The 26,857-nt window shown below is 56.1% G+C and overlaps 1 protein-coding gene across 1 annotated transcript; it reads right to left on the bottom strand.

Moving 5' to 3' along the window:
* Nucleotides 1-877: 877 nt before the first annotated feature.
* Nucleotides 878-19,773, bottom strand: LOC104037026 (L-gulonolactone oxidase-like). The gene is made up of 12 exons (XM_009490824.2): nt 19,765-19,773; nt 19,294-19,395; nt 18,518-18,643; nt 16,010-16,104; nt 14,398-14,488; nt 13,507-13,692; nt 4,385-4,492; nt 3,878-3,954; nt 2,834-2,983; nt 2,272-2,436; nt 1,288-1,378; nt 878-1,006 (listed from the first exon to the last, which is right to left on the bottom strand). The coding sequence occupies exons 1-12, from the start codon at nt 19,771-19,773 to the stop codon at nt 878-880; spliced, it is 1,329 nt and encodes a 442-aa protein (XP_009489099.2).
* Between the last annotated feature and the right edge of the window lie 7,084 nt (nt 19,774-26,857).

Here is a 26,857-nt window from a genome sequence, read left to right as displayed (position 1 = left end):
AAGCACTGTCCACTTGCTGTCCACCTGTCCTGGCCATCCTGAGGAATCCTGCTGCTCCTCGCAAGAAACCTGTGTCCTCTTCCCCATCTCTTGGCAATGTGAGTAGGGCTCGAACTGGTGCCGGTCAGGTCGGTCTAGCAGGGACAGTTTTTAGGAGGAGGGACAGGAGCACGGGCATCACCCCGCTGGATCCTGAGGAGCATCTCCTGCAGGTTTGGGCAGTGTGGGGCAGCTGTGGTCCCACCTGGGAGAGGACACAGCCCATCTGCTCATGCATGGCTTCCCTTACACCAACACGAGCCAGGCTGCGCTGGAGCTGGCAGGCAGCCTCTTCCTCCCAAAATCTGCCTGCGTGCCTCTGAGAGGGGAGCTGGCCTGAGCTCAAGGATGCAGATGGCACCAGCCGCAGGCTGTGCAATGGGCTCTGGTCTCCATCCTCAGCCCTGACCCCCACGGTGGGGCTGTACAAGGACACCAAGCCCCTTCCCTGGTCCCCAGGGCTGGGCACCTCCATCGGACACATGCCCAGGCTGAAAGCAGAGGCTTGGATAAGGTCTGCTCAAAGAAAGGTCTTTATTGAGATGTTGGTTTGGACAGGAGGCACTTGGGGCTGTACAGGTCTCGGGGGAACAGGGACATGGTCCCTCCTGAGCTGCTGGTTTCCAGGAGAGATTTCCAGGCACCGCAGAGTCTTGATAGCATCGAGATCAGAGCACGCCCCTGTCCGTGGGGCCAGCCCTTGCTGCCTGCTGTCGCGACAGATGAGAGCAGAGCTGGGGGTGCAGCACCTTGGGACCATGGACGACCATGAGCTTTGGGGTGTCCCAGGAACTGGGGGTGATGGCTGATTTTTCCTCCATCCCCCACATTATGCCCGTCAGTAAAACACCTTTTCCAGGTAGGTGTTCAGGAAGATCCCCGTGGGGTCCAGCTTCTCCCGGACAGAGCAGAATTTGGGGAAGGCTGGGTACATCTTCTCAAAGTCCTTCCGGGTGCAGCTGTGGGCCTGCAGAAGAGAAAGTGCCCGGGGGGCTGCCCATCACTGGGGATGAACCACCACCACCACGTGCTGTGGGAAGCCCCTGCAGAAGTGGTGGGACCTCCATCCCCTTATCTACATGCCCACGGTGGGTAGCAAACAGGGGAACACCATGTCCTCGAGGCACCAATCACCAATCTCTGCCCTTCCCTGACCCCCACTCAACTGCAAACCCACCCTCTGATGAAGAACGGTGATGGAGAAGGGGAAGGGACCCTCTCCTCCCAGAGGAGTGGGGCCATCGGTACCTTTGCCCAGTGTGGTCTCCCACCATGCTTCTTCATGATGCCCTCGTATGTCAGCCAGTAGTTGAGGCGGGGGACGTTCTTCCCGTAGGGCCTGGTGGGGGGTTGGGTAGGGATGGCATTAGCAGGGGCTGTGGGGGGATTTGCACACCCAAGAAACCTCCCTGAGAAACCCCCGCCTGGGGAGAAGGACAACCCCAGGGATCCATCATTTAGGACAAGAGGAAATGGCTTCAAGCTGCATCAGGGGAGGTTTAGATTGGATATTAGGAAAAAGTTCTTCAGGGGAAGAGTGGTCAAGCATTGGAACAGGCTGTCCAGAGAGGTGGGGGAGTCCCCAGCCCTGGAGGGGTTCAAAAAACGGGCAGAGGTGGCACCTGGGGCCATGGTTTAGTGGGCATGGGGGTGTTGGGTTGATGGTTGGGCTGATGATCTTAGAGGGCCTTTCCAACCTGAATGATTCCTGGTTTTACTTTCATTAAAAAATAATCCAGCCACCAAGCCAGGAAAAATGAAATTCTTCTTCTCCCCTGAATTGGTTTAGTGTGGACTTGGTAGTGTTGGGTTAATGGTTGGACTGGCTGATCTTAAAGGTCTTTTCCAACCTAAATGATTCTATGATTCTATGATCATGGGCTCTTTGACCAACAGTGGGGGATGGAAACCCTCTGGGAACCAGCATGCCACCGCCACTTGGCCAGTGGACCCTCCTGTAGGACAACATCCTCAGGAAACAGGGGTGGGTGGCTCTAGGGTGCTCCAAGGCCACCCCATCCCTTCCAGCTTGGTGCCTGTGAATGTCTGAGTGGGGTGAGTGGCCAAAGGTGCAGGGGCTCGTTCGATCCAGCTCTCCAGTGCCAGCTGAGAGCTGGTGTCAGTGTGTCTGTGTATTTGCTGCTGCTGGGTCTCTGGGCATGGCTCCTGGTGCACCAGGACACTGAGCCAGGGAGGAAGAGGAGAGGGGGATGGAGAGGGGAAATGGCTCACCTGTACATGATGATGTTCATGTAGCAGCTGTCTCGCTGGAAGCAGGGACTCAGCCAGATCTCGTCCCCCCGAGCAAAGCGCACCTCCACGGGGTAGTGAGCCACCATCTTGGGGTTGTTCTCCAAGGCGGCTTTCAGCTCCAGCAAGGCTTCCTTTGTCTTCTCACTGCCCAGGGGAAGCCCCCAGCCCCAGTTAATGCCAGCACGGCCACAACCAGCTCCCTTCAGGGTTGAACCCACATCCCCACAGCTCCGTCCCTGGCCCCATGCTAATTCAGGGAATGGCTTGGCATGTCCCAGCACATCCCTCCCATTGCTTTGGGCTCACAAAGCCCCAAGACATGGTGTGGCATGGATTTGGTATCCCAGGACAGGGATGAAGAAGGGTCCCCATGCTAAGCTTGCAGGTAGGAATTGTGCCTCCTAGCCAGGTCCCTTTCTCCACGGCTTTGCTCCCGATCCAGGCAGCCTGGGCTGAGGCAGAGCACAGGCAGGGGATGGCATGTGGTTTGGGCACGGAGCTCGGCTGGGGATGGATGGGGAGGGTCTGCAGAGCCATTTACATGGGGATGGCCCAGTCTTGAACATGCTGCTTGAAGCGACACTCGTAGTTGAAGATCTTGTAGCTGATGGCAATATTCTCCACCCGGGAGCTGAAGAGGAGCCAGAAGAAGAAGCGGTTGATCCAGCACACCAAGCTGGGCATGAAGGTGCTGCAGGGGAGAGAGCAGGAGGTGAGACCTGACCCCAGAGCCGCTGCCCAGGGATTTGCCAAGGGCAGGCTGTGAGCTGGGGTGCCACAAGCCACAGTCAGGGATGCTGGGCAAGGGGGTGCCCTCTCAAGGGGCTACAAGCAAAGCAGCAAAGCTGCAATCCCCCAAGGGTGCTGGAGCCCATTGGGGTCCTGCAGCCCTGCCGGGAGCTCAGCTGTGCTCACCCAACCTGATCTTGGACCTTGCACCCTTGACCTCAGATCCCTCCTCTTGTTGCAAGCTAGGAAAGGGGTGCTCGGTCATCACCTTCCCTCCCCCTTGAGACCTCAGTGCCTCCCAGGCTGTGCACTGGGCATCCTCACACTGGGGGACCGAGAGCTACTGGGGACAGGGTGGAGTGACAGGGTGGACCCCTCAGCAGAGTCCTAGGTGGCCACAGTCCCTCTTCTCCCTCTTCATGGAGCCCAGCCCAGCTATCCCGTGCCACCACTGCTTCCCAGCCTAGCCTCCACGACCTGGCTGGATCTTCTCTCTCCACCCTGGTGCTCGGGACATGCTCACAGTCAATGCTGCCCCCCAAAAAGCTCCTTCGCTGTTGTGAACCCACGTCGCCTCGGCACGCTGCTCCATCTCTGTGCACACGAGAGGGCAGTGCAGCCCCAGACATCAATCCCAGACCAAACCCGCTCTTCCTGCACAGGATCTTGCTTGGAGGAGAACAAGCATCTCCTTCTTCCCCAGGGATGTGTGTCACAATCCTCCCTTGCCATCTTCCCTAGGACTCCCAGCAAAGCAGCACAGGTTTCAATGTAGGGATGCAGAAAACAGAGCTGGATGAGGATAAACCTCCCCGACACCATTTGTCCCCAACTGCTGCCCAGAGCATGCTCCTACCTGATCCAGAGCAGAAACTCCAGCAAATAGTAGCCAACAGCATAATCCCACAACCAGCTGGCGGAGGAAGAGGGGGGCTGCAAAGCCAAGCAGAGGAAGATGACGGTAGTTAGGGTCTAGCAGGGTTTGCAGCTTTCTTGCCAGTGGGCATGAAGGTGGGAGCACATGCCTGGACCAGGACCGATCTGGGAGTGGAGATTTGGAGAAAGGCACCCCAGGACTCTCTCCCATGATGAAACAGGGCCATATCCAGTCCCAGGAAGAGACTGGGCTTTGTCATGAGGATGCTGAGAGCTTGGACAGCCCCAGCTGCATCCGTGTCCCAGGACCCCCAGACCATGGAGGGGGAGAGCCCAGCCCAGCCCAGCCCCAAAATGCTGTTTCCCTGATCAGCCCCTCTGGCAGCCCTTGCACTGCAAGCCCATCCTAAAATGCCAGCTCTGGGAGGGCACCCAGCTTCGTGCACGGGCCCTTCTCCCTTCCTGCATGGAGCCCGGTGGGACCTGCCTTGTTGGTGGGGTCCTGGTAGATGACGCTGACGTTCTCGCTGTGAGGGAACCACAGGAATCGGAAGTACTGGGATCTCTTCAGGTGGTCATCAAGGTGATCGAGGACCTGCAACAACCAGAGAAATGGGGGATGGTTGGTGACTGTCCCCCTCCGTGGAGCAGGGATCCTGGGAGCAGGTCTTGGAGGCATCTCGGAGGACTCCCAGGAATGCTGGGGAAGGTCCAAGGAGTCCATCTGCAGAGTCTTGGCAAGCCTTGGGTTGGAGGGGGGTCAGTACAGCCCAGCCAAGCACCAAGGGGCTAATAGAGACCACGGACCCAACATCTGGGGAAGGGAACTGAGCATACCCATCATCTCCTCTGCCTCAGCCATGGCAGAGCTTCCCATCCTGCAGATGCTGCTGGGGCTGCATCTGGCACACACCCGAGCTCAGACCCCGCATCCTCCTGCAATCGCACCTCTGCAGCTCCCAAACTGCTCCATCAGCCATTCCCAGGGTTGAGCAGCGCAGCCAGGGCTGGAGGGTCCCTTCCAGCCATAAGCCATACAGCGGGGCATGCTGGGGGCTACTGAAATCCACCTCCTGGTCCAGCGTCAGGGATGCCCTCCCCAGCTTTCACACCTTGGCAGCACATCCCTTTGCAGCTCTGGAGCGCCGCTGCAACAGGGCATGGAGCCGGGATGCAACAGGGCATGGAGCCGGGATACAACAGGGGATGGAGCCGGGATGTGCTACATGGCCCTGTCCCAGAGACATCCCCGCGCTTCAAAAGTCGAATTGCCAAATTACTCATAAAGATGCAAAAACGAGCTTTAAGAAAGGCAGCTCCCTCGGATGAGCTGCCTGCCCGCAGCCGAGGACAGCAAAGCATGGGGAGTCTGAGCGGGCAGGGGACAGGCAGGACCATGCAGGTGATGGGGCTCGAAGGGGTGACCACAGCCCCAGGACATACTCAGCCTGTTCCCGGAGCCACCGGGGTCTTGTCCCAAGGCTACTTGGAGGAAACCCCGCTGCCTGACACAGCAGCACCCGCAGAAACAAGAAGACCCTTCAGCCCTCGTCCCCTCTCCCTGCCTGTGTGTGCAAGGGTAGAGGGACCCTGTGCCCCTCAGCCGGGCCAGCCCCTCTCCCTCTTGCAAACAGCCACCCCCTGCTCCTCCTGCAGAGATCTCCCATAGCTTTGCAGAATGGCTTAAAAACCCAGCAGCTTTGCCTCGAGGAGTTTGCTTGACAGAGGAGAAGGTGCAATGACCCACGGATATAACCCCAGGGAGGTCATGGCAACTGTGAAGCCGTGAAGCCGTGAAGCCGTGAAGCCGCTCCTTTCCGGCTGGGTCATTTGAGTTATTTGTCTTAATGAGCTATTAATCACCAGGCTGGGCTGCTTTAGCACCAAGCATCTTGCCGTGATCCTGCCATAAGGTGAGGGTCTTTGCGGGGTCACACTGCCATAATGCCGTGGTCCTGTTAAAGCAGGGAGGATGGGAAGACAAAGAGTGTATTCCTGTAAGTGAAAGAGTGTATTCCTGTAAGAGTTAATGCTAATGCTGTTGTCTTCATCTTCACATCTGCAGCTCCCAAAAAAGCCACAAAATCTCTCTAAGATGTTCCCAAAACAGCCTATTTTCTGGCCAGAGAAGTTCTTATGTTGGAAATAGTTAACAATTGTGCAAGGAGAAGCAGGACAAAAGCCACGACCCCATGTTTTCCCTCGTTTGGTTTAGGAACAAATGCCTTGAGTAGCTGAAACAAGTGGGGAAAAGAAGGGTGCAGCTTTCCCAAGGTGATCCTGCCAATGTCTGTTTGTCTTCCAGCCGCGGCGTTTGAGCGTAGAAGCAAATTGCTAGCGGGGCGACCTTTTCAATGTGCGCTTTTGATCCTTGTGATAGAGGAATGTCGGTCTGAAGAAAATAAGCCTGCGACTTTGTAGGATAATTATAGCGCAGCAGGCAAGAGCTGAAGGCAGCGAGCGAGCTGGCTTCGGGAGTCCTTGGGGACGTTGTCTGCTGGCTGAGTGCCGGAGTCAGAGGCAGAGGTCGGGTGGTGGAAATGTTGTCGCTGTAACGCGGCCAACGCACGCAACTGAGATGACCCTGGAGCATGCAGAGACCCAGGGGACTTTGCTCATCTTTGCTTCCCTCCCAGGAGCCCAGAACAAATCCCTTTGCTTCATAAAGGCTGGGTCAAAAGAAGCCACTTGCTTTCTTGCTTGCAAACACCCTCAAGACCTCACCGAGCTGAGGGTCAGGCACCCCACCAGCTGCAATGCGGGTTTGGTTGCTCCAGATGGTCCGCAGGGAAAGGACAAGGATGGGACAAGCGGCAGATGTGGCCACAGTGCTGCGGAGGATGAAGCACAAGAAGTCACTAGCACACATCCCGTAGGTCCATCAGAGCAATGAAGGGGAGCCAGGGAGCACGGAGAGCTCGCGTTTTGGGAGAGGAGAGGGATGCTCAGCCTCCCCCTTTGCCTGCGTGCTGCCTGTGCCTGGCAGGGTCCCACCGCATCGGGGACAATGTCTGAGCACCAGCTGGAAGAGTCACTTCCATGCCCTGAGGCCAAACCCAACATTTCTGGCTAGGAGGGACGAGGTCAGGCCCAGCAAGGTGGGTACTGGCTGGTCTTGAGGGAGTTGGGCTTGAGGGATCCATCCCAGGTGCCTGGGACATCCCCCACAGGGTTAGGATCCAGGTTAGGGTTAGGAAGTGGTAGGCTCAGACCAAAAGAAGCAGTTCTTCACCCACCAGGTCGCTAAGCTGTGCAAGTCTGCAGGTGGTTAAAAGTTTCCATGGGTTCAGAAGCAGATCAGAGACCTTCCTGGAAGAGAAACTCATTGCCTTATTACATATATACAAACCACCTCCAGCTCAGGAAGCCCTAGAGCTGCGAAGATCAGGGGAAGAAGTATCATATCCGAGTCTGACCCATCCTCATCCTCACCAGCCTCCCAGCAGGTCTGGGGCAAGGGGAGGCTGACGCCATCCCCACCACCATCCAGGGATGCTCTGCAGGTCTCTCTGGTGACCTCAGCTGTGCAATGAACCCTCTGAGTCCCATGCCTTGCTCCTGGTCACCATCAGCAACTAGAGCAGCTGAGTTTATCCCAGCGATAAAGACAATCACGAGGCCAGAAGAGAAAGCATGCAGATCTTACATAACCACAAATCCAAGCCTGGCTCCTCTGACACATATATTATTTGCAATGTCTTAGATAACTGAGGCTTAAATATTTCAAGGGACCTGCTCCCTTGCCATTATTCTCTTCCGCCTCGCTGGGCCACTCGACATGAAAACCGGAGATCTGGAAGCAGGCGAGGAACAGCGATGACCGAGAATTGATAACGGCATAAATATTTATAGAGTGCCTTCTCGTTTCACCCTCCTAACAGCCCCGAGGGAACGGGGAAAGATGGGCTGAGCTGTGCAGGGGGCATAGCCCAGACAGATGGTGCTGAGCAGGGTAAAGCTCAGCCTGGGCTACCTGCCCTGCTGAGGACAGCAGGGTTATCCTGCATGTGAGCTTAAGTTTCCTATCTAAAAGGCAGATTAGGAGGTGTAAAACAACACTCCGCCTGGCAATTTGGCGGAGGAAGGTGCTAGAGGACGCAGTGAAGGTCTGAGCAGTTTGGCAGGGTGGGTGAGGACCAAGCCATAAGGAGCTGGCAGGTTCCCACCACGTTTAAACTTATTTAAATGCATTTAAAGCAGGGAACTCCCTTCTGCAGGACACCGGGGAAGTCACAGCTCAGGAGTCAAACAGGCAATTCACAGGCAAAAGTACTTCTGAGCCATCGAACGCAAATGCGTCACCTCTGCAACTGCAAACACCGGTAGTGAATTCACTGCAGGCTGGAGAAATGTCTTGGCGGGTTTCCCTTATTCCTCTGTCTTCCCTTCCCACCTCCCAGGAAAAATAAGACCCTGAAATGCTCCAGCTCTCAATTTCTCTGGCACAGATCCTCCTAGGGGGTGGCAGCGGGCAGGCAGACACGCTAACAGACTCGGGTAATGTGCACGGACCTCTCTGTCCACCTCCCCGGTCAGCCCAGCCGCCCACGGCACGGCACAAGGTCCCATGGGTTGCTTTGGATCAGGGCTTACGAAGAAGATACTGCAAAAGCGCGATAAATGCACATTCATGGTGGTGTTCGAGCCACCCCAACGGGGCACTGAATAATTCAGTCCTTAAAAAATTAAGGACAGCGTTTCTCAGAGCTTTACTAGTGCTGCAGCTCTGATCAATCCTGCAACAAATTTTGCCGCTTTTGTCCAAGGACTGTTTATTTTTCATGAGCCCGACTTAACGAAGGCTTGTGCTGTCGTTAGCCAGGGCTGGAACTGGACCTGGGAGACCCAAATGAGACAACAGATGAGGATGCTGCCAAGGATGCTCCAGCGGGAATGTCAGACCTCCCAGGAGGACAAAGATGATCAGTGGTTGAAGCAGATCCAAGCTCCTGGAGAGGTTCCCTTCCACCACCACCCATTTCTTCCTCCTGATGGACTTTGTGCCTCAGTTTCCCCATCCAGAAATCTAACTCCTGCCAGTGAATGCAGTGAGTCCACACAGCATTTAGAAGGCCACCAGGTCTCTGAACTTGCAGGTGGCCCCTTCTCTGAAGGCTTTAGCCTCTGCAATGCTGCAGCCTCCAGCAATGATCCCGGAGACCTGGGACAAGCTGGACAATCGCTCAGCTCAAGGCAGGAGGTCACATCCTGGTACGGCAGCTGTGCCAGGCTGTCCCAGCCATGGAAGGTCCGAGCATCAGATGGAACAGCTTGCTCCATCCAACTTTCCAGCACCATGAGGGCGGGGGGGGGGGGTCCTAGGAAATGCACCCAGCAGTTAAAAGGAGTTTTTATAATGGCAGAGACAGGGAAAGTCAGTTTTGATGTGTTCCCAGCAGAAAGAATTCCTTCAAATCGCTCTGTAGAAATGCCCACGGGGCCTTCTAAAAGCTTTCTGAGGGAACCAGCTCACACCCACGACTGGCCACAAAACCGCATGGAGACCCAAGCTCGTAAAGCCCAGGAGATGCACTGCCCCAGAAAAGGACATTTCATGCCTCTTTCGAGGGAAATCAGCCTGTTTCAGCCTGGTTCCTGCTGGGGATGGAAAGCTTGGCTGGAGGAAACTACTCTTCATCACTGAGCCTCTCTGTACCAGCATCCCAGGCTGCTGTCCCCAGTGCCTCAGCCGTGTACTGAACAAGGACCTAAACTTCTCATCCTCTCCATGGCCGATCAAGTGCCCTTTCATGGGCTACATGCAAGATGTGGTCTTTAGGAGGGACATGGTCATGAAGATGGGACGACAGGGAGAGGACGGATGGTGGGACAGCAGAACTTGTCAAGGAGGAGACAGCATGTGAAGCCTTCAGAGTCATGCAAGATCCTGATCTATGAAAGAGCAGGTCAGAAACCCTCCTCAGAAAGTCACCTCTCTTGGGGATGTCCCAGGTGGGCCAGTCACTAGCACCACACACCTTAGTCTGGGTGATTTGGACCTTTGGCAAGGCGGAGAGGGACAAGTCCAGTAGCAACATGACAATTGGTCAAAAGGGAGTTTTCCATCACATGAGGCAAATGCAGCTCTGGGGTTGGATCCTGATAAGGGATTTTTTTTGTCTGGCCCTTGAAATGCGTCGCCCATCACACTCCTTCTCATTGCTGGCACAGTTTGTCCCAAGTTCAGCTCAAAAAGAGAGTTAAACCCAACTTCACACTGGGAGATGGAGATCCCCATCCCAAAAAATACCCAGACCTCACACACAAGAAAGGACCAAGTTATTATCAAAAGCACAGGACGCACACAGACTATTTTAAGTGGCCCATCTGTCGCTGGAAAAAGCAAGGCTCTCCATTAGCCGAGCGGCAGGAGACAACGAGATGGGAGACGGCACTTCCTCGGAGAGCACACGGCTTGTGGGAGCAGCCATGCCCTGCGGGATGCTGCTCCTCTCCTCCGGGACCCAGCCAGGCACCGCCTGCCTCCAGGGACACTGGCTCAGCGCAGACACAGTCTTCTCCCTGTTCTTGCTTAGTCCAGGCAGCACATCAGCTCATCAGACCAGCCCAGAATTTCCAGCAAGGGCAATTTTCTCCAGCTGGAACATTAAATCTGCATTAGGCTTAGTCATGCATGCCTGGAGTTACCAAATCTCCGCTGACCTGCTGGCGCCTATGAACACTGGGTTAAATAGAGTGGAGGCGTTGGCTGAGCCATCTCACGGTGACGTTTCCCATGGCCAGAAGCAAGCGCTGATGCCTGCAGGCTCCTTCAGCATCTCTAACTCAATTGCACAGGAGCCTCTGCGCTCAGTCCTGAAGCAGCTTGGAGGCAGCCCAGAGAAGATGAAGCTGATGGCTACGGGCAAACCTCCATCCTGGCTCCGGTGGGACTGCCGGCATTGCCCAGCCCAGGCACGCGTCCAAGCCCGGAGCAGCTCCCCACCGCTGCGGCTGCTCTTCCCCTTGCTTGTTCCTGCCTGCACTGAGGCTCAGGCATTGCTCACGAGGCGGGGGAACAGTTTAAAACCCACAGGGTTGTACGCAAGAGAGAGACCACAGCTGCAGGAGGGGGTCTGATTTCTGTCACCTCCGGGCTGAGTCAGGCAGGGGACAATTGCTGCTGAGATGTGAGGATCATAGAATCATAGAATCATTGAGGGTGGAAAAGACCTTTAAGAGCATCCAGTCCATCCATTAATCTAACACTGCCAAGTCCACCACTAAACCAATTAAGGGGAGAGTAGCAATTTCATGTTTCCTGGCTTGGTGGCTGGATTATTTTTTAATGAAAGTAAAACCAGGAATCACTAAGGTTGGAAAGGACCTCTAAGATCACCAGCCCAACCATCAACCCAACACCCCCATACCCACTAAACCTTGTCCCCAAGTGCCACCTCTGCCCATTTTTTGAACCCCTCCAGGGCTGGGGACTCCCCCACCTCTCTGGGCAGCCTGTTCCAGGATGATGCTGCAGAGGGGCCAGGACACAGGGACACTGACAGGGGTCTCACTGTCCAGCCTCTTCCCTAAAGAGGGCATTGGCTGTCCTTCCAGAGGGCAAGCACCTTGCCAGCCCCAAATCTGAATCAGAGGTGCAATCATGAAGAGTAGGAGAAGCGTTTTCACTTTCTTCTCCCCTGCCTCGGTCCCACTGGTGGCATGCAGCTCCAACCAGCCAACTCGAGCCCAGCCAGGAGGTCTTTCCTGAACAGGACCCCTCTGCTCACCTGGATCTCAGGTTTGCAATGTACCCCATGCCAACCCATCCTCTCCAAGCTGGGGACCATGCCCAGGAGAGCCGGCAGCAATGCCTGCCTGCCTGCTGCCTGCCAGGCAGCCAGCCCTCCCACAGCAGCGCAGTGGTCCCATCGCCCCTGCCAGGACCCAGAGGATGTCTCTGAAGGACACAGCCAGGTCCCAGCTCAGGGCCACTGTCCGCAGCCCAGGGTGAGCACAGAAAGTCTTTGGCAGGTTCCTGAGGACACTGGAAGCCACCAGCCTTCTCCTGCAGTCATGAGCCACTGCACGGAGGTTGGTTGGGGACAATAAAATCAGCTATTTCAATCTCAGACTAGATAAATGAAAAAAATCTGTATCAATCTGGACCAGTTTTAAAAGAGGAACCTGGGAACAGCTCAGGAGTGAGCATGGCAATGATGAAAGAGGTGAGGTTTCATAGAATCATAGAATCATAGAATCATTTAGGTTGGAAAAGACCTTTAAGATCATCCAGTCCAACCATTAACCTACACTACCAAGTCCACCTAAACCAATCAAGGGTAGACTAGACTAAACCATGTCCCCAAGTGCCACATCTACCCATTTTTTGAACACTTCCAGGGATGGTGACTCTACCACCTCTCTGGGCAGCCTGTTCCAATGCCTGACCACCCTTTCCGTAAAGAAATTTTTCCTAATTTCCAACCTAAACCTCCCCTGGTGCAGCTTAAGCCCATTTCCTCTCGTCCTATCACTAACTACATGGGAGAAGAGACCAACCCCCACCTCACTACACCCTTCTTTCAGGTAGTTGTAGAGAGTGATAGGGTCTCCCCTCAGCCTCCTCTTCTCCAGGCTGAACACCCCCAGCTCCCTCAGCCGCTCCCCACCAGCCCTGTGCTCCAGACCCTTCCCCAGCCTTGTTGCCCTTCTCTGAACACGCTCCAGCACCTCAATGTCTTTCTTGTATTGAGGGGCTCAAAACATGTCACCTTCACACCTCTGAGCTGTCCTGGGTCAGATGTGGAGCTGAAAGCAGCTGGGAACGGACACAACTTCTCCCAGAGGTGGTGCCTTGCAGTTCTCAAAAACCACCAGGAATAATAAATAAAGGAAACGATTTTCATCTCTTTCCCCCGCAGCTCTCCTCTGCCCAGCTCCCCCAGGTTGGCTGCAGAGGGGTGGCTGCAGAGGGTCCCAGTGTGAGGTGCAGAGGTCCCACCTGCTTTTTTGCGAGGACTGAAAAACACCTCATGGCAGACTCACAGCACCCTGGGCTTCCCCATCCAGCCTTCTCCCAGGTTTTGTGGCCAGCGAAGCTGCCAGAGCACGCTCAGCCCTCGCCTCTGCTCCATGCAGCACCCCTGGGAACGAAGCAAATGTCTTCCCACAGCACAAGGGGACTCAGCACCCCCATTTCCCACCACGCCACTGGCTCAGCTTGCAACCACATGAGGGGCTACACCCCAAACCCTGCTTTGCTCCTGAAAATCAACCGCACGGTGCAACGCACGTCTTGCTGCAGGTCCCCACCACCCACCTGCCCAACGTGGCGCAGAGGTGGCACTCACGAGTACCTCTCCTCCCCACCCCACTACCTGCACCTCTCCAGCTCCAGAAGATGCTGTTCCCACCCATGGGAAGTTAAAGTGGCATTTGCTAAGAAACATGGCTTTTCCTTCCTCTCCTTTGTCACCCTGGAGAAGTTCCCAGCTTAAAGGACACTGTGAAGTACACTAAGAAGATGCACAAGGAGGGCAACCTACACACACCTGTGGGATTTTCTACCGGAGCATAACCACTTCCCAATCTCCCTCCAACCACGTCACCTCACCGAGAACTTTGCTTATCCCCAAGAAGGCTTTGAAAGCATCGCCCACAGCATACCTCAGTGAGGGTGGAGGGGAAGACCACCTCATGCAGGTGGAACTGGGGCACGCATTGGAAGGTGACCGTGAGCACGACGCCCAGGCAGCCGAGGTGCAGGCGGGCAGCCTGGAAGATGTCCGCGTTGATGGACTCGGAGCACTCCAGGATCTCCCCTGAGGCTGTCAGCAGTGTGAGTGCCACGACCTGCCAAGAGGGGAGCAAAGCCTCAGCGAGCGTTCAATGTGTCCCATCTCCATGCCAAGCCCCTGCATCCACCCCAAACCTCAGGGCCAGGGGCTAAGCAGGGAGAGCCCTCTACCACGACCGGCATCACAGGGTGCTTTCTGGTGAGCTTGGCTCCACCAGCCCCTCTCCTGCCACCTTTGATGTAGTGACATAAAAGGATCTTTCTCTCTCTCAGGGATGCTAGGAAAAGCCATCAAATAAAGAAGTAAAACTCCCCCAAATCACTTCTCCATAACCATCAGTGGAATCACCATACAGGATTTGAGCTAGGAGTGGAGGATTTTCATGACTGCCTAGTTAAAAATAGACCTGGGCCCTGCAGAGATTTGGTTTTGGGGGGCTCCAGTAGAAGAAAAACTACTTTCCCTTTGGCACAGAGCTTATTCATCGGATTGTAAGACCATAAAGCACAGGGGCAGAGGAGTTTGGGCTGGATCATGTTTTGGCTGGCAGATGAGGAGGTCCCACTGTGCATGGGGGACTTGGGGGTCCCCCACAGCAGCCCCATCCCAGCAGGGCAGGACCCCCCCTTGCTAAGTACAGCGTGCTCCTTCCTTACCCCAGGGCTGGGTACCAGACCAAGACCGAGTGATGGGACATCTCCCTTGAAGCCCTCAAGATTTTGGTGTCCATGCATCGACACGCTCCCGATTTGTGTCTCACCTGGGTGGGCAGGATGCCATGCTTGATCCCAGTGTTGTGTGTCCCCGTCCCGATCACACCGGCCGCTGCCACCTCAGAAACAGCTCCTAAGCTGGGGGCAGACAAAGGACCTGAGTGCATGGGACACGGTGTGGGGCGCAGCCCACCGTGCCAGGCACTACACTGCATGCAGACCCTTCACAGAGACCCCCAGGATGTGCCCCCTGCCCCAATGAGCAGGGTTTTCCACCCTACTGGGTACCCTGCAGCAACGAGTGGTTGGGTTTGTTGGCCACGTGTGCATGTCTCCATGGATGTATCTATCAGGATACCACTATAGTCGACAGGGAGGAAGAGGCGGCTGGTGAGCGCAGGTCACCATGGTCAGCTCAGCTGTGTCCCATCTCACAAGTCCCCATCTCTCCCCATCAGCCTGGAGGGAGTCACTGGGGTGGAGACATCCCTCCCGTATGCAGTCAGAGCATGGGGAGAGGAACACGGGTTTACCCCAGAAATATCACTGTGGCTGGAAGCAAGCGTGAGGTCTGCAGGCCAAGGTCCGTCCCTCCAACCATGGCCAATGCGGGCACATGGAGATGGCAGAAGGTCAAAGCAAACAGCATGCTGTTCCTGCCATTTCCCCCAAATACTCCCCCAGCTTCCAACAGCTGGGGAGCAGGGATCTCCTGAACCAGACATGGTTTCTATGGCCATTGGAACCATCGGTGGATTCCTCCTCCATGAAGGAGTCCTGCTCACCCCATGCACACCATTGGCCATCTGTCCAGGGCTCTGACAAACCGATCTCTTCTATTGACTGAGGAACGCAGATATTGAGCTAGGCTGTAATTAAAGAGCGATTTCTTCCCTGAGGTCAGCAAATGAGAGAGACTGAGTGTGAGAAATGCTCTCCATGGCTATTTCCCTCGCAAACCCCTATCTGAACATGGCGCTCTCCAAGCCCTTGGCTAAACACTCTCTGCAAGGGAGAACCACGCGTGTTGGAGGCAAAGGGATCAGCTGTGATCAGCTCAAGGCATCTCACCCTCTGCCCCCGGACTGCCCTGGACCCCCAGCCCATCACTTCCACCTCCTCTTCTGGGGACACCAGACAGCCCAAAGCAACGCTGAGCAAAGATTCTCCTATGCCTCCCACTAAGATATTCCAATGACTAATTGCCTTTCGCCATCAAAAACTCATTTCTAGCTTGATTTCATCTACCATCAGCCTCCTTTGCCTGGAGCTGCCTGCTGTCAGCCTCTGCCCCACGCAAGGCATCCCTAGGAAGGGTGCTCTCCTCTTTTTAGGGCCAGGGAGCACAGAGTTTTCCTTTGTGACTTGGAAAGCACCAGCCTGGTGGGTGCAGTGGGAATAATAGGGTTGGTATGGGGATAAAGGCTCCCCTTGTTCAACCTCCTGCTCCAAGGTAGGATCAGCTACTCCATCGTGCGGGGGGTTGACCTCTGTCTGCGGGACCCTGGTGGAAGCCAGATCCTGAAGTAAATGACCCTATTCTGCAGTAAAAGCTCTTCAAACATCCCTGTTTTACCATGCCCCAACGCTTGGACCTGGGGCAAGGATGGACAAATTGGAAGACACCCAGGGACAGCCCCATGCACATGTCCCACTCACTTGGCCAGGGCCAGCCCATGCTTGCTCAGCTCGACGTTCAGATCCGAGAGGAAAATCCCACCTTCCACTGTCACTTGCTGCTTCTGCTTGTCCACCTGCAAAGGATGGGATGGGAGGGGAGAGGGGAAGGTCGCACAGCTTGGAGGAGAAACATTCCAAGGAAGACACCTCCGCTCTTACCAATGGAGTTGATAACGTCTATACGGGAGAGCCGCGTACCACGAGGGCCTGGCTCCATCCTGAGCTGCTGCCTCTCTCAGACCTCCAACCCAAACCTCATCCAACCCAGTGGTGCCACTGGTTCCTGCCCCTGGTCCAGCCCCTGCTCCCCGCGGCTCTCCCCGGTCCCAGGGGTGTGTAACCTCTCCCGTAACTTCTCTGAGGCGTTGGTCAATGCAAGGGAGGGGACACCCCGCAGCAAAGCTCCACCTTCAGCAAACCTCTCTGCTCTGCCCTCCTGCCTTGCTCAGCCAGCTTCTGGTGGAAGGACAGTGAGCCAGCAGTGTGCCCAGGTGGCCAAGGAGGCCAACAGCATACTGGCTTGTATCAGGAATAGTGTGGCCAGCAGGAGCAGGGCAGGGATCGTCCCCCTGTGCTCGGCGCTGGTGAGGCCGCACCTGGAATGCTGTGTCCAGTTTTGGGCCCCTCACTCCAAGAAGGACATTGGGGTGCTGGAGCGTGTCCAGGGAAGGGCAACGGAGCTGGGGAAGGGTCTGGAGCACAGGGCTGGTGGGGAGCGGCTGAGGGAGCTGGGGGTGTTCAGCCTGGAGAAGAGGAGGCTGAGGGGAGACCTGATCGCTCTGCAGCTCCTGGCAGGAGGGGGCAGGGAGGGGGGTCGGGCTCTTCTCCCAAGGAACAAGCGATAGGACGAGAGGAAATGGGCTCAAGCTGCGTCAGGGGAGGTTTAGATTGGATACTGGGAGAAATTTCTTCATGGGAAGGGTGGTCAAGCATTGGACCAGGCTGCCCAGAGAGGTGGGGGAGTCCCCATCCCTGGAGGGGTTAAAAAAACGGGCAGAGGTGGCACTTGGGGACATGGCCCAGTCTACCCTTGATTGGTTTAGTGTGGACTTGGTAGTGTAGGTTAATGGTTGGACTGGATGATCTTAAAGGTCTTTTCCAACCTAAACAATTCTATGGTTCTGTGATTCTGTGACAGCTTATGACCCTTTGGAGCTATTCATCCCTCTTCTGATAGACAGAGCTGTCAGGGAGGGAGCCACTCCTTAATTAATTATTGCTGTTAATTACCAGTAATGATCCAGCTCCCAGAATATGCTGCTACAGTCAGGATTTTTTGTCTTCAGCTGCGCGCATACACCCACACGTGCACACACAGACACGTGCATATATATGCACAAACGTATGCATGCACACACATACATGCATGCATATGTGTGCATGCACACACGACAGGCATGCACACACGTCCATGTGTATGCACACATGACATACACATGTGCACAGAGTCAGTTCTCTCACTGTTTATAACCAGCCCCAGTAAGAGCCCAGTATCTCCCTGCACCTCAGGGGTCTGGATGCAAAGCAAAGCCCAGGAAAAACCTCTCCCTCTCAGCAGCTCTCATTTTCCCAGAGTTGTTCAGGATATGATCCAGAGGCAACCAGCAAAAGCTGTTTCCTTCCCAGTGTCATCAAATGGAGCCATCTCCCATGGGGAGATGATTTCCCACCTGACGCAGGAACAAACCATGGACCACGAACATCCAGCGGTTCTTGGCCCGGCTGCTGTGCCTAAGGCACCTTGCAAGCTTGCGTCAAGCGAGCGGCGAAAGGCGATCCTGCCAGGTACCTCCCCATCCCGCAGACCCTGCTGTGAGGAGGACAACGTGCCGAGGGTAAGCCCTTGCTGAACACATGCCAGGAAGGCGTCATGGAAGAAGGCGTTGTAGAATCACAGAATGGTTTGGGTGGGAAGGGACCTTTAGAGGTCACCCAGCCCAACCCCCTGCAGTGAGCAGGGACAGCTTCAACCAGAGCAGGGTGCTCAGAGCCCCGTCCAACCTGGCCTGGGATGTTGCCAGGGATGGGGCATCTCCCACCTCTCTGGGCAACCTGTGCCACTGCCTCACCACCCTCATTGCAAACAATTTCTTCCTTATATCCACTCTAAATCTATTCTTCTTCAGTGTAAATCCATCACTCCTTGTCCTGTCACAACAGGCCTTGCTAAAAAGATCGTCCCCATCCTTCCTATAGGCCCCCTTTAAGTACCTGTTTGCATTTTTATAGCTGCTCCATATGCTTCCAATGCACAAGCGATGCTTTTACACCGGGAAAATAGGCATTCCCCAGGCTTGCACCAGCATTTCAGGGTCTGGTTTGGGAAAACTCCTGGCTGTTGAGGAGAGAAAAGCCTCTCCATGCTTTCACCTCCCACCCTGGGTATGGCAGTGTTGGTGCAATGCCTCCCAGCCCTCGGTGGCCACACGAGCAGGGGTGCCACCACGTTTCAGGGCCACCACGCCACCTCCCAGAAGCCGGCCTCACCTTGAGGACCCTGTTCATCTTCCCCATCTGGATCATGAAGTCATCGGTGCAGGCGATGTCCGAAGGAGAGTGGCCGCCTCCCACCACCTTCACCCTCTTGTCCCGCTGCCTGGCCATATCCAGGATCTGCAGAGACAACAGGCAGCCCTCAGCATCTAATACCTCCCTCAAAGCTGCATGCTAAGGGCAGTGCCAGAGGCACTGTGAGACATCTCAAACTAAAATCTCACCCATGGTTGACATCCATTTACTTGGATAACCCATCATCTGGGGTTAAAACCACCCTTGGAGCCCAGACACCTCTTAAGACAGCCCTTGGGATCATCCTTGGGGGTTGGACCAGATGACCTTTAAAGGTTCCTTCCAACCTGAACCATTCTATGATTCTATGATCCCAAAAGAGGCGGTGCCCACCTGAGACACCCTAGGGTGACAGAGGCATCTCTGGCTTGACAAAAGAGACACAGGACTCCCACACCTCAGCATGGCAGCTGGGGCAGGCAGGGGACCCCAGAAGGATGCCAGATGCTGATGCCCAAGGAACAGCATCCAACTGAGGCCAGGCGTGCTGGTTTTCTGCATCTTTTAGGTGTTTGACACGTGTTGGAGAATGTGTGCAGATCAGTAGGATGGGCCATCTCCTGGGGCTAAGGGAAGGGCTCATACTGTCACCATCTGTGACCTCTCTGACCGAACATGATGGAGCACCGCAGCCCTTCCTGGCCTTTTCTCCTCTTCCTTTCTAACAGGTTGTTTTCTGGAAACACCCTCCTTACCTCCCGGATCTCCTCCACTGAGGTGGGCTGGAAGTACAGCTCCGGCGAGGAGCCATAGGTCTTGGCCCAATTCTGGAACTTGACTCCTCCTTGGCCATGAACCTGGAGCAAAACCAAGAGCTAAAGCAGAAGAAAGCAAGCGTCTCCCCTGCTTTTCCACACAGCCCATCCTTCGTCTGCCAAGACCACTGTACCAGAGCCAGGTTTCCAAAAGGGTTAATTATTTATGGACACAGAGGTTCACCTCAACCCCTTGAATCCCCAGAGCAGAGATGTCTCCATGTGATCAAGTCAGCCCCGGTTCCCTTTGCAGTCAGTGAGAAGTGGGAGGATGCCCTGGTGTGTTTGAGACATCTCCCTCGAGCGCAGCCCTTCCCTTCCTCCTACAGCATGATGTGTGCTGAGGTCCCCTCAGTTTGCACGGTCTCTTCTGCTCTGGTCTCCTCTCAGACCTGGTCTCAGCACCCATACCAACCTCATGGCCTCATGTCCCAGTGTCCCCAGATGGTCTCATCATGAAGGGTTGGCTGGGACCAGGTTGGGACCTCCCTCCAACCTCAGCCATCCACCCTGAGACACCGTCCCCAGACCTAGCATGGGGGGTGCAGCTGAAAGACCCATCCCCATCCCATCTCCAGGCAGGGGTTAACCCAAGAGTGTTCCCAGGGCAGTCTGGATGGGTCCTGCCTGGACGGGACAGTCTCTCCTGGGACCACTTCTCCTTGGCGGTGCCCAGCCCAGCAAGGACTTGGGCAAGAAAGGACCTGGCATGGGGTTGGGCACCAAGCCCCAGAGAAGATGGTGAATCCCCCTGCCCCAGGCAGGACTGGATCTGATGTGCTGCCCCACCAACACCACACGTGTCCCACCTTGGCTGCAGGAGATGATTTATTCCCTTGCCACCTCCTGCGGTCTCCTTCCTCCTGTTCCCTCCAGCCTCCTCTCCATCAGCAAACCCTCCACCTTCCCACCCAGGCTCCTTCCTCTGCCCTCAGCTCATTCTCCTTCTCCCCATCTCTGTGATGGGTTCAGCTCCCATCCAAAGAGCAGACCCCAAAACTGGCCAAACTTCTCCAGGGTCTCCTTCCTCCTGTTCCCTCCAGCCTCCTCTCCATCAGCAAACCCTCCACCTTCCCACCCAGGCTCCCTCCTCTGCCTTCAGCTCATTCTCCTTCTCCCCATCTCTGTGATGGGTTCAGCTCCCATCCAAAGAGCAGACCCCAAAACTGGCCAAACTTCTCGGGGGGTGCAGAAAGGGCTCTCCCAGGGGTGCCTGCAGCCCCTCCCCCCCCAACCCCTTCCCCCACCACCCCCCAGGCTGGTTTTAGGGGCTGGGCAGGGCAGGGACAGTGGATGGCCCATCAGGCTGCCCAGGGAGGTGACACTGGCGGGAGCCAGGGCCATCAGGAAGCTATTGCAGCTAGCCCAGATAGCAGCAGGGAGCCCCTGGGGCAAGGGGGAGGTGGGGCTGGGGCTGCCCCACAGCATCCCCCATGCAGGTTAAAACCGGGAGCTGGTCTGGGAACCAGGGTATGGAGGGAGAGAGGCAGAAAAGAATTTTAAAAATTAAAAAAAAAAAAACACCAAAAGAATAAAATGGAGCAAACTGAAAATCCATGGGTTAGAAAAACACTCCTGTTCAGCAGCCAGAGCCTGACCTGATTTATCCAGAGAATCTGCTGCCTTTCCTTCCCTCCCTCTTTTCCGAGACACCTTTCTTATTTCTCATCACGACGATGCTGGTTATTAAATCCCTATCAAATAAAACCCTATCAAATAAAACCCTATCAAATAAAACCCTATCATCCCCACCAGCCCCAACCGCAGCACATGGCTCCACACTGCCTGGACCACCCTTCCCATGGAAAAACTGGGAAATTCCCCTCTTGCCTTTTCCTTACCATCCCGCCGGCCTCTCCTGGAGATGCTGCTGGAGGGAGCGGGACTCCGGCTGCTCCGGCACAGGGGATAAGGGGTGATCCTGGCCGGACCAAGAGCTTGTTCCTGCCCTGTGGGTCAACAAGGAGCTTCTCTCCAGGCTGGAAGGATAATGAGTAACAGCCCTCCCCTTGGCTTTCCCGATTCCCTGGGGGAGGAGAGGGGCTGAGCCCTTCCTTCCCGGCCGGCAGAGCAGGATCTGGGCACAGATTTGAACCTGGGGTCCCGCGTCCTACCGGGATGCTGCAAATTTGAAGGGTTTTGGGAAGAAGACGCTTCAGAGGGTTTGGAGTTCTCCCTTTTGGGGGGGGGTCTCACCCTGGAGGGGGTCCCCCGAACCTGCAGCTTTTGCACCGGGCAAGTTGGGCAGAGGGGGGGAATAGGGAAAGGGCCCTGCCAGGTTTGGGGGGACCCCGCAGCAGGCACCCAGGGGGTTGGGGTAGCGGGTGATGCGACGGCCTCGCTGCATGGCGTTGCCACGTGCAAAACGGGTGCTGGGCGCCTTCACCCTCCGTCTTGCAAGGAGGAGGATGCTCCAGGCCTTGCACGCTCGCCTTGCACCCCAAAGTCGCTCTGCCGTCCCCCCACGAGCAGAGGGGGGGTCAGGATCTGGCCGGGTAATGGGTCCCAGCTGACGGATGGGCGAGGAGCGGGGATTTGCAGGAGCTCGGCAGCGCTCCGTGGCTGCGCTTTGGTGATAAGCAAACCCTCCTTGAAGGAGGGGATGATAACAATTTTTCTGAGCCGGCTGATCCCAGCAAGGTGACCTCCGGGAGCACCGCTCCAAGCCCCGAGCGGGCAGGGAACCGCCGCTGCAGGCAGGGAACCGCCGCTGCAGGCAGCTGCCTTCGCATGACCGCGGGATGCTCGGCGAGCCGGCCTTCCCCGCAGAATCACGGACAAGGAGGGGAAAATGGCTTCTTAATTACAGAGCAGGAGCTGCGCAGCCTTCGAAGGACCTCACGGCACCTCCGGCAGCTTTTTCCGCAGGTCTCCACATCAACCTTCAAAGCTCCTTGACCTCCTGACCATCCTAAATTTCCTAAATTCTGTGATTCTATGGTTCTTTTAAAACCCTGCTGATGTTTTCCTGGCTGCAATGCAGCAAATTAATGAATAATCATAGAATCGTCGAATCGCTGAGGTTGGAAGAGACCTTTAAGATCATCCAGTCCAACCATTAACCCAACACTGCCAAGTCCACACACCTTCGAGCCCGGATGGAAGCCAGCTGACTGGGGTCAGACACTTCCAGGGCTGCCCAGCTAACAGCTCCGGGTCCAAGTGCTGTGCAAAGGTCATCAAAAACCTCCAAAAAAAAAAAAAACAACCCCATCCGAGGGATTATTTATTAACAGCGTGGGGTGAAGGGGGTGCACGCGGGGAGGCTGTATCCAGGGGGGCTGTCACAGCTCGGCTAATTACAGTTGAAGAGCAGGGAATAATGCAATTAAAGGAAGAAAGAAAGGGAAAAAAAAAAAAAACCAAAAAAAACCCCAAAAAACCCAAACAGTGGTGTTTTGCCAGGTGTTGAAGCTGCCAATTTATGAATTTGTGAATTTATTTGTGAATCGATGAAATTTTTGGTGGGGTTGGAAATACCCCGGCGCGCCGCCGTGTCTTTCCCGGAGGGATCCAGGCAGCAAGAGCAGCAGAGCTCTCCTGCAGCCCCCGGGGGACACATCCAGACCAGGGAAGGATTCGATCCCCCGGGATCACCCTGGGGAGCGGCAGAGCGGCCGGCGTGGCATAAATCACGGGAGTGCGATGCCAGCGGGCGCTGCGGTTGGGTTTTGCGCGCCGGGGCGTGCGGTTTGCACGGCGAGGGCAGGGCTGCGGGCCCTCAACGCGGCCGCTTCTCCCGCACTGCCAGGCTGCTGCGGGTTTTTCGGCTGCTGTGGCCTGGCTGCGGTTCTCCAAAGCAGCCAAAATGGGGATGGGAGCCGGGGGAGGCCCCTCTGCACCCTCACTGGCACCTCTGCGCCAGCGGCATGAGCTGGCCCAGCAGCGGGGTCCCACTGGAATTCCCTGCCTTTGCAGCGACTCCCGTCGCTGTCACATCTGGGCCACCAATGGGCAACGCATTCCCAGGTGGCAGTGCATGACCACGGCAATGCATTCCCAAATTGCAGTGCATTCCCAAATTGCAGTGCATTGCCAGGTGGCAATGCATTCCCAATTGCAATGAGTTCCCAAATTGCAGTGCATTTCCAAATTGCAATGCACTCCCAAATTGCAGCGCACTCTCAATTGCAGTGCATTCCCAAATTGCAATCCGTTCCCAAATTGCAGTGCACTCCCAAATTGCAGAGCATTCCCAAATTGCAATCCGTTCCCAAATTGCAGTGCATATCCAAATTGCAGTGCACTCCCAACTGCAATGCATTCCCAACTGCAATGCATTCCCAAATCACAGTGCACTCCCAAATTGCAATATGTTCTCAAATTGCAATGCATTCCCAATTGCAATGCATTCCCAAATTGCAGTGCATTCCCAAATTGCAGTACATTCCCAAATTGCAGTGCATTCCCAATTGCAGTGCACTCTCAATTGCAGTACATTCCCAAATTGCAGTGCATTCCCAAATTGCAGTGTACTCCCAAAATGCAATGCATTCCCAAATTGCAGTGTACTCCCAAATTGCAATGCAGTCCCCAAATGCAATGCATTCCCAAATTGCAGTGCACTCCCAAATTTCAATGCATTCCCAATTGCAATCCATTCCCAAAATGCAATGTATTCCCAAATTGCAGTGCACTCCCAAATTGCAATATGTTCCCAAACTGCAATGCATTCCTAAATTGCAGTGCATTCCCAATTCCAGCGCATTCCCAAATTGCAGTGCATTCCCAAATTGCAGTGCATTCCCAATTCCAGCGCATTCCCAATTCCAGTGCATTCCCAATTCCAGCGCATTCCCAAATTGCAGCGCGCTCCCAGGCTGCAGGGAGCCGACTGCGGCTGTGCTGGAGGGGTGGACGCGTGAGGATCTGCCCCTAAACCCATGCAGGAGCCTGGGGATGGGATTTGCCCAAAAATTTGCCTCCTGGCTAGAGCCTTCCCCCCCGTCCCTGCCCACCGGGCTCCTCCGCGGAGCTACCTGTGCCTGGGGGGCTCCCAGAGCGGCTCCCTCCCCTGCAGCACTGGGGAAACTGAGGCAGGAGTGGGGAAACTGAGGCGGGAGTGGGGAAACTGAGGCTGGAGTGGGGAAACTGAGGCGGGAGTGGGGATACTGGGGCGGGAGTGGGGAAACTGAGGCAGCAGTGGGGAAACGGAGGCGGGAGTGGGGAAACGGAGGCAGCAGTGGGGAAACTGAGGCAGCAGTGGGGAAACTGAGGCTGGAGTGGGGAAACGGAGGCGGGAGTGGGGAAACGGAGGCGGGAGTGGGGAAACTGAGGCAGCAGTGGGGAAACTGAGGCAGGAGTGGGGAAACTGAGGCGGGAGTGGGGAAACTGAGGCTGGAGTGGGGAAATTGAGGCGGGAGTGGGGAAACTGAGGCGGAAGTGGGGAAACGGAGGCAGGAGTGGGGAAACGGAGGCAGGAGTGGGGAAACTGAGGCAGGAGTGGGGAAATTGAGGCGGGAGTGGGGAAACGGAGGCAGGAGTGGGGAAACGGAGGCAGCAGTGGGGAAACTGAGGCAGGAGTGGGGAAACGGAGGCAGCAGTGGGGAAACTGAGGCAGCAGTGGGGAAACGGAGGCAGCAGTGGGGAAACGGAGGCGGGAGTGGGGAAACTGAGGCGGGAGTGGGGAAACTGAGGCAGGAGTGGGGAAACTGAGGCAGGAGTGGGGAAACTGAGGCGGGAGCGGGGAAACTGGGGCGGGAGTGGGGAAACTGAAGCGGGAGTGGGGAAATGGAGGCGGGAGTGGGGAAACTGAGGCAGGAGTGGGGAAACTGGGGCAGGAGTGGGGAAACGGAGGCAGGAGTGGGGAAACTGAGGCGGGAGTGGGGAAACTGAGGCAGCAGTGGGGAAACGGAGGCAGCAGTGGGGAAACGGAGGCAGCAGTGGGGAAACGGAGGCGGGAGTGGGGAAACTGAGGCGGGAGTGGGGAAACTGAGGCGGGAGTGGGGAAACGGAGGCAGCAGTGCTTTGCTGAAGCTCTTTGTGTGTCTGAGTCTTGAGAGCCCTTCGAGCAGCGTCTCAGGCCGGGCAGAAATGAAGTGGGTTTAGGTTTTGGGTTTTTTTTTTTTTTTGGTCTTCTTTCTTCTCCATTTAAAACTAAAACGGGTGAAATTTAATTATGGGCAGCTTTTATTCTTTATTTCTCAGTCTCCAAGGGTTTGGTTTTTTTTTTTTTTTCCTTTCTTTTCTATTTCCCAACTTAATTCCTTCTTTTCCGAAACGGGGCCAGCGAGCAAGGGCTGGAGGAAGGGGCAACCAGGACCTGCTGGACCCTGCACGGGGTCATACTGGCCCTTCATCTTCATCCTCATCACCTCCCGCGGCCTCCCTGCAGATCAGCAGCCCTGCTGCCAGCACCCATGGGTGCCTTGCAGCCTTTGAGGGGAGACGCCGATGAAAAGAGGAGGAAAACAGCCCATTTTGGGGCTGGGGGACAGGCAGAGGTGGTCACAACGCACCACCCTCGCGCCGGGGGGGTTTTGGGTCCCCGGGGGGGGGTGGTTGACGCTGCGGTTTGAGCCGTGCAAAGGTCCCAGAGGGACCTTCGACCTCGGCACCCAGCAAACGGGGCGTTTTCAGGCCCAGCGGGGCTGGAATATTAACCGAGCATCCCCGGCGCAAAGCCGGAGCCGGCCCAGAGTCCAGGGATGGGACGGGTTGAAATTTAACCGGGTGCCATGCAGCTCGGTGGGTGCAATCCTGCCCTCCTGCACCCAAACCCCATGGGGCGACGGGAGCTGTGCGTGGCGGTGGCAGAGCCGGAGACTCTCGTGGGGTGCAGGATTAGACCCAGCTCCTTCCCACAGCAGCCCTGCGCCCGCGCTCCACAGTGGCTGTGCTTTTCCTGGTTCGCCCTAGATATTCTTTTTTTTTTTTCCTATTTTGGAAAAAATGCTGCGTGCATGGGGCCGGGGCACCCCGACAGACCCTGCTCCTATGCCAGCCCCAGGTCTGGGGCTCTGCACCCTCCGCAGTTCCCCAGCGTCACCCTGCCAGGCTCTGCCTGCACCCTGTGCCCCATGCGTGCACCCCGTGTGTGCACCCCGTGTGTGCACCCTGCACCCTAGCACCCACCCTGTGCACCCCGTGTGTGCACCCTGCACCCCATACCCGCACCCTGCACCCCAGACCCCATGTGTGCACCCTGCACCCCATACCCGCACCCTGCACTCCGGTGCCTGCACCCTGCACCCCATGTGTGTACCCTGCACCCTGCACCCCATGTGTGTACCCTGCACCCTGACACCCGCACCCTGCACCCCATGTGTGTACCCTACACCCCATGTGTGCACCCTGCACTCCGGTGCCTGCACCCTGCACCCCATGTGTGTACCCTGCACCCCGACACCCGCACCCTGCACCCCATGTGTGCACCCTGCACCCCATGTGTGCACCCTGCACTCCAGTGCCCACACCCTGCACCCCATGTGTGTACCCTGCACCCCCATATGTGCACCCTGTACTCCAGTGCCTGCACCCTGGTGCCTGCACCCTGCACCCCATG

The sequence above is a fragment of the Pelecanus crispus genome, chromosome 3, assembly GCF_030463565.1.
Source record: "Pelecanus crispus isolate bPelCri1 chromosome 3, bPelCri1.pri, whole genome shotgun sequence".
NCBI lineage: Eukaryota > Metazoa > Chordata > Aves > Pelecaniformes > Pelecanidae > Pelecanus > Pelecanus crispus.
The sequence above is the reverse complement of the archived record's forward strand: the minus strand, read 5'-3'. Positions and strand labels throughout refer to the sequence as shown.

Coding starts and splice junctions, on each gene's coding strand:
- LOC104037026 (XM_009490824.2), bottom strand. Junction 2,437..2,833: donor CAAGACTGGGCCATCCCCAT/GTAAATGGCTCT, acceptor TCCCCTGGGCAG/TGAGAAGACAAAGGAAGCCT. Junction 1,007..1,287: donor GGAGACCACACTGGGCAAAG/GTACCGATGGCC, acceptor TCTCTTCTGCAG/GCCCACAGCTGCACCCGGAA.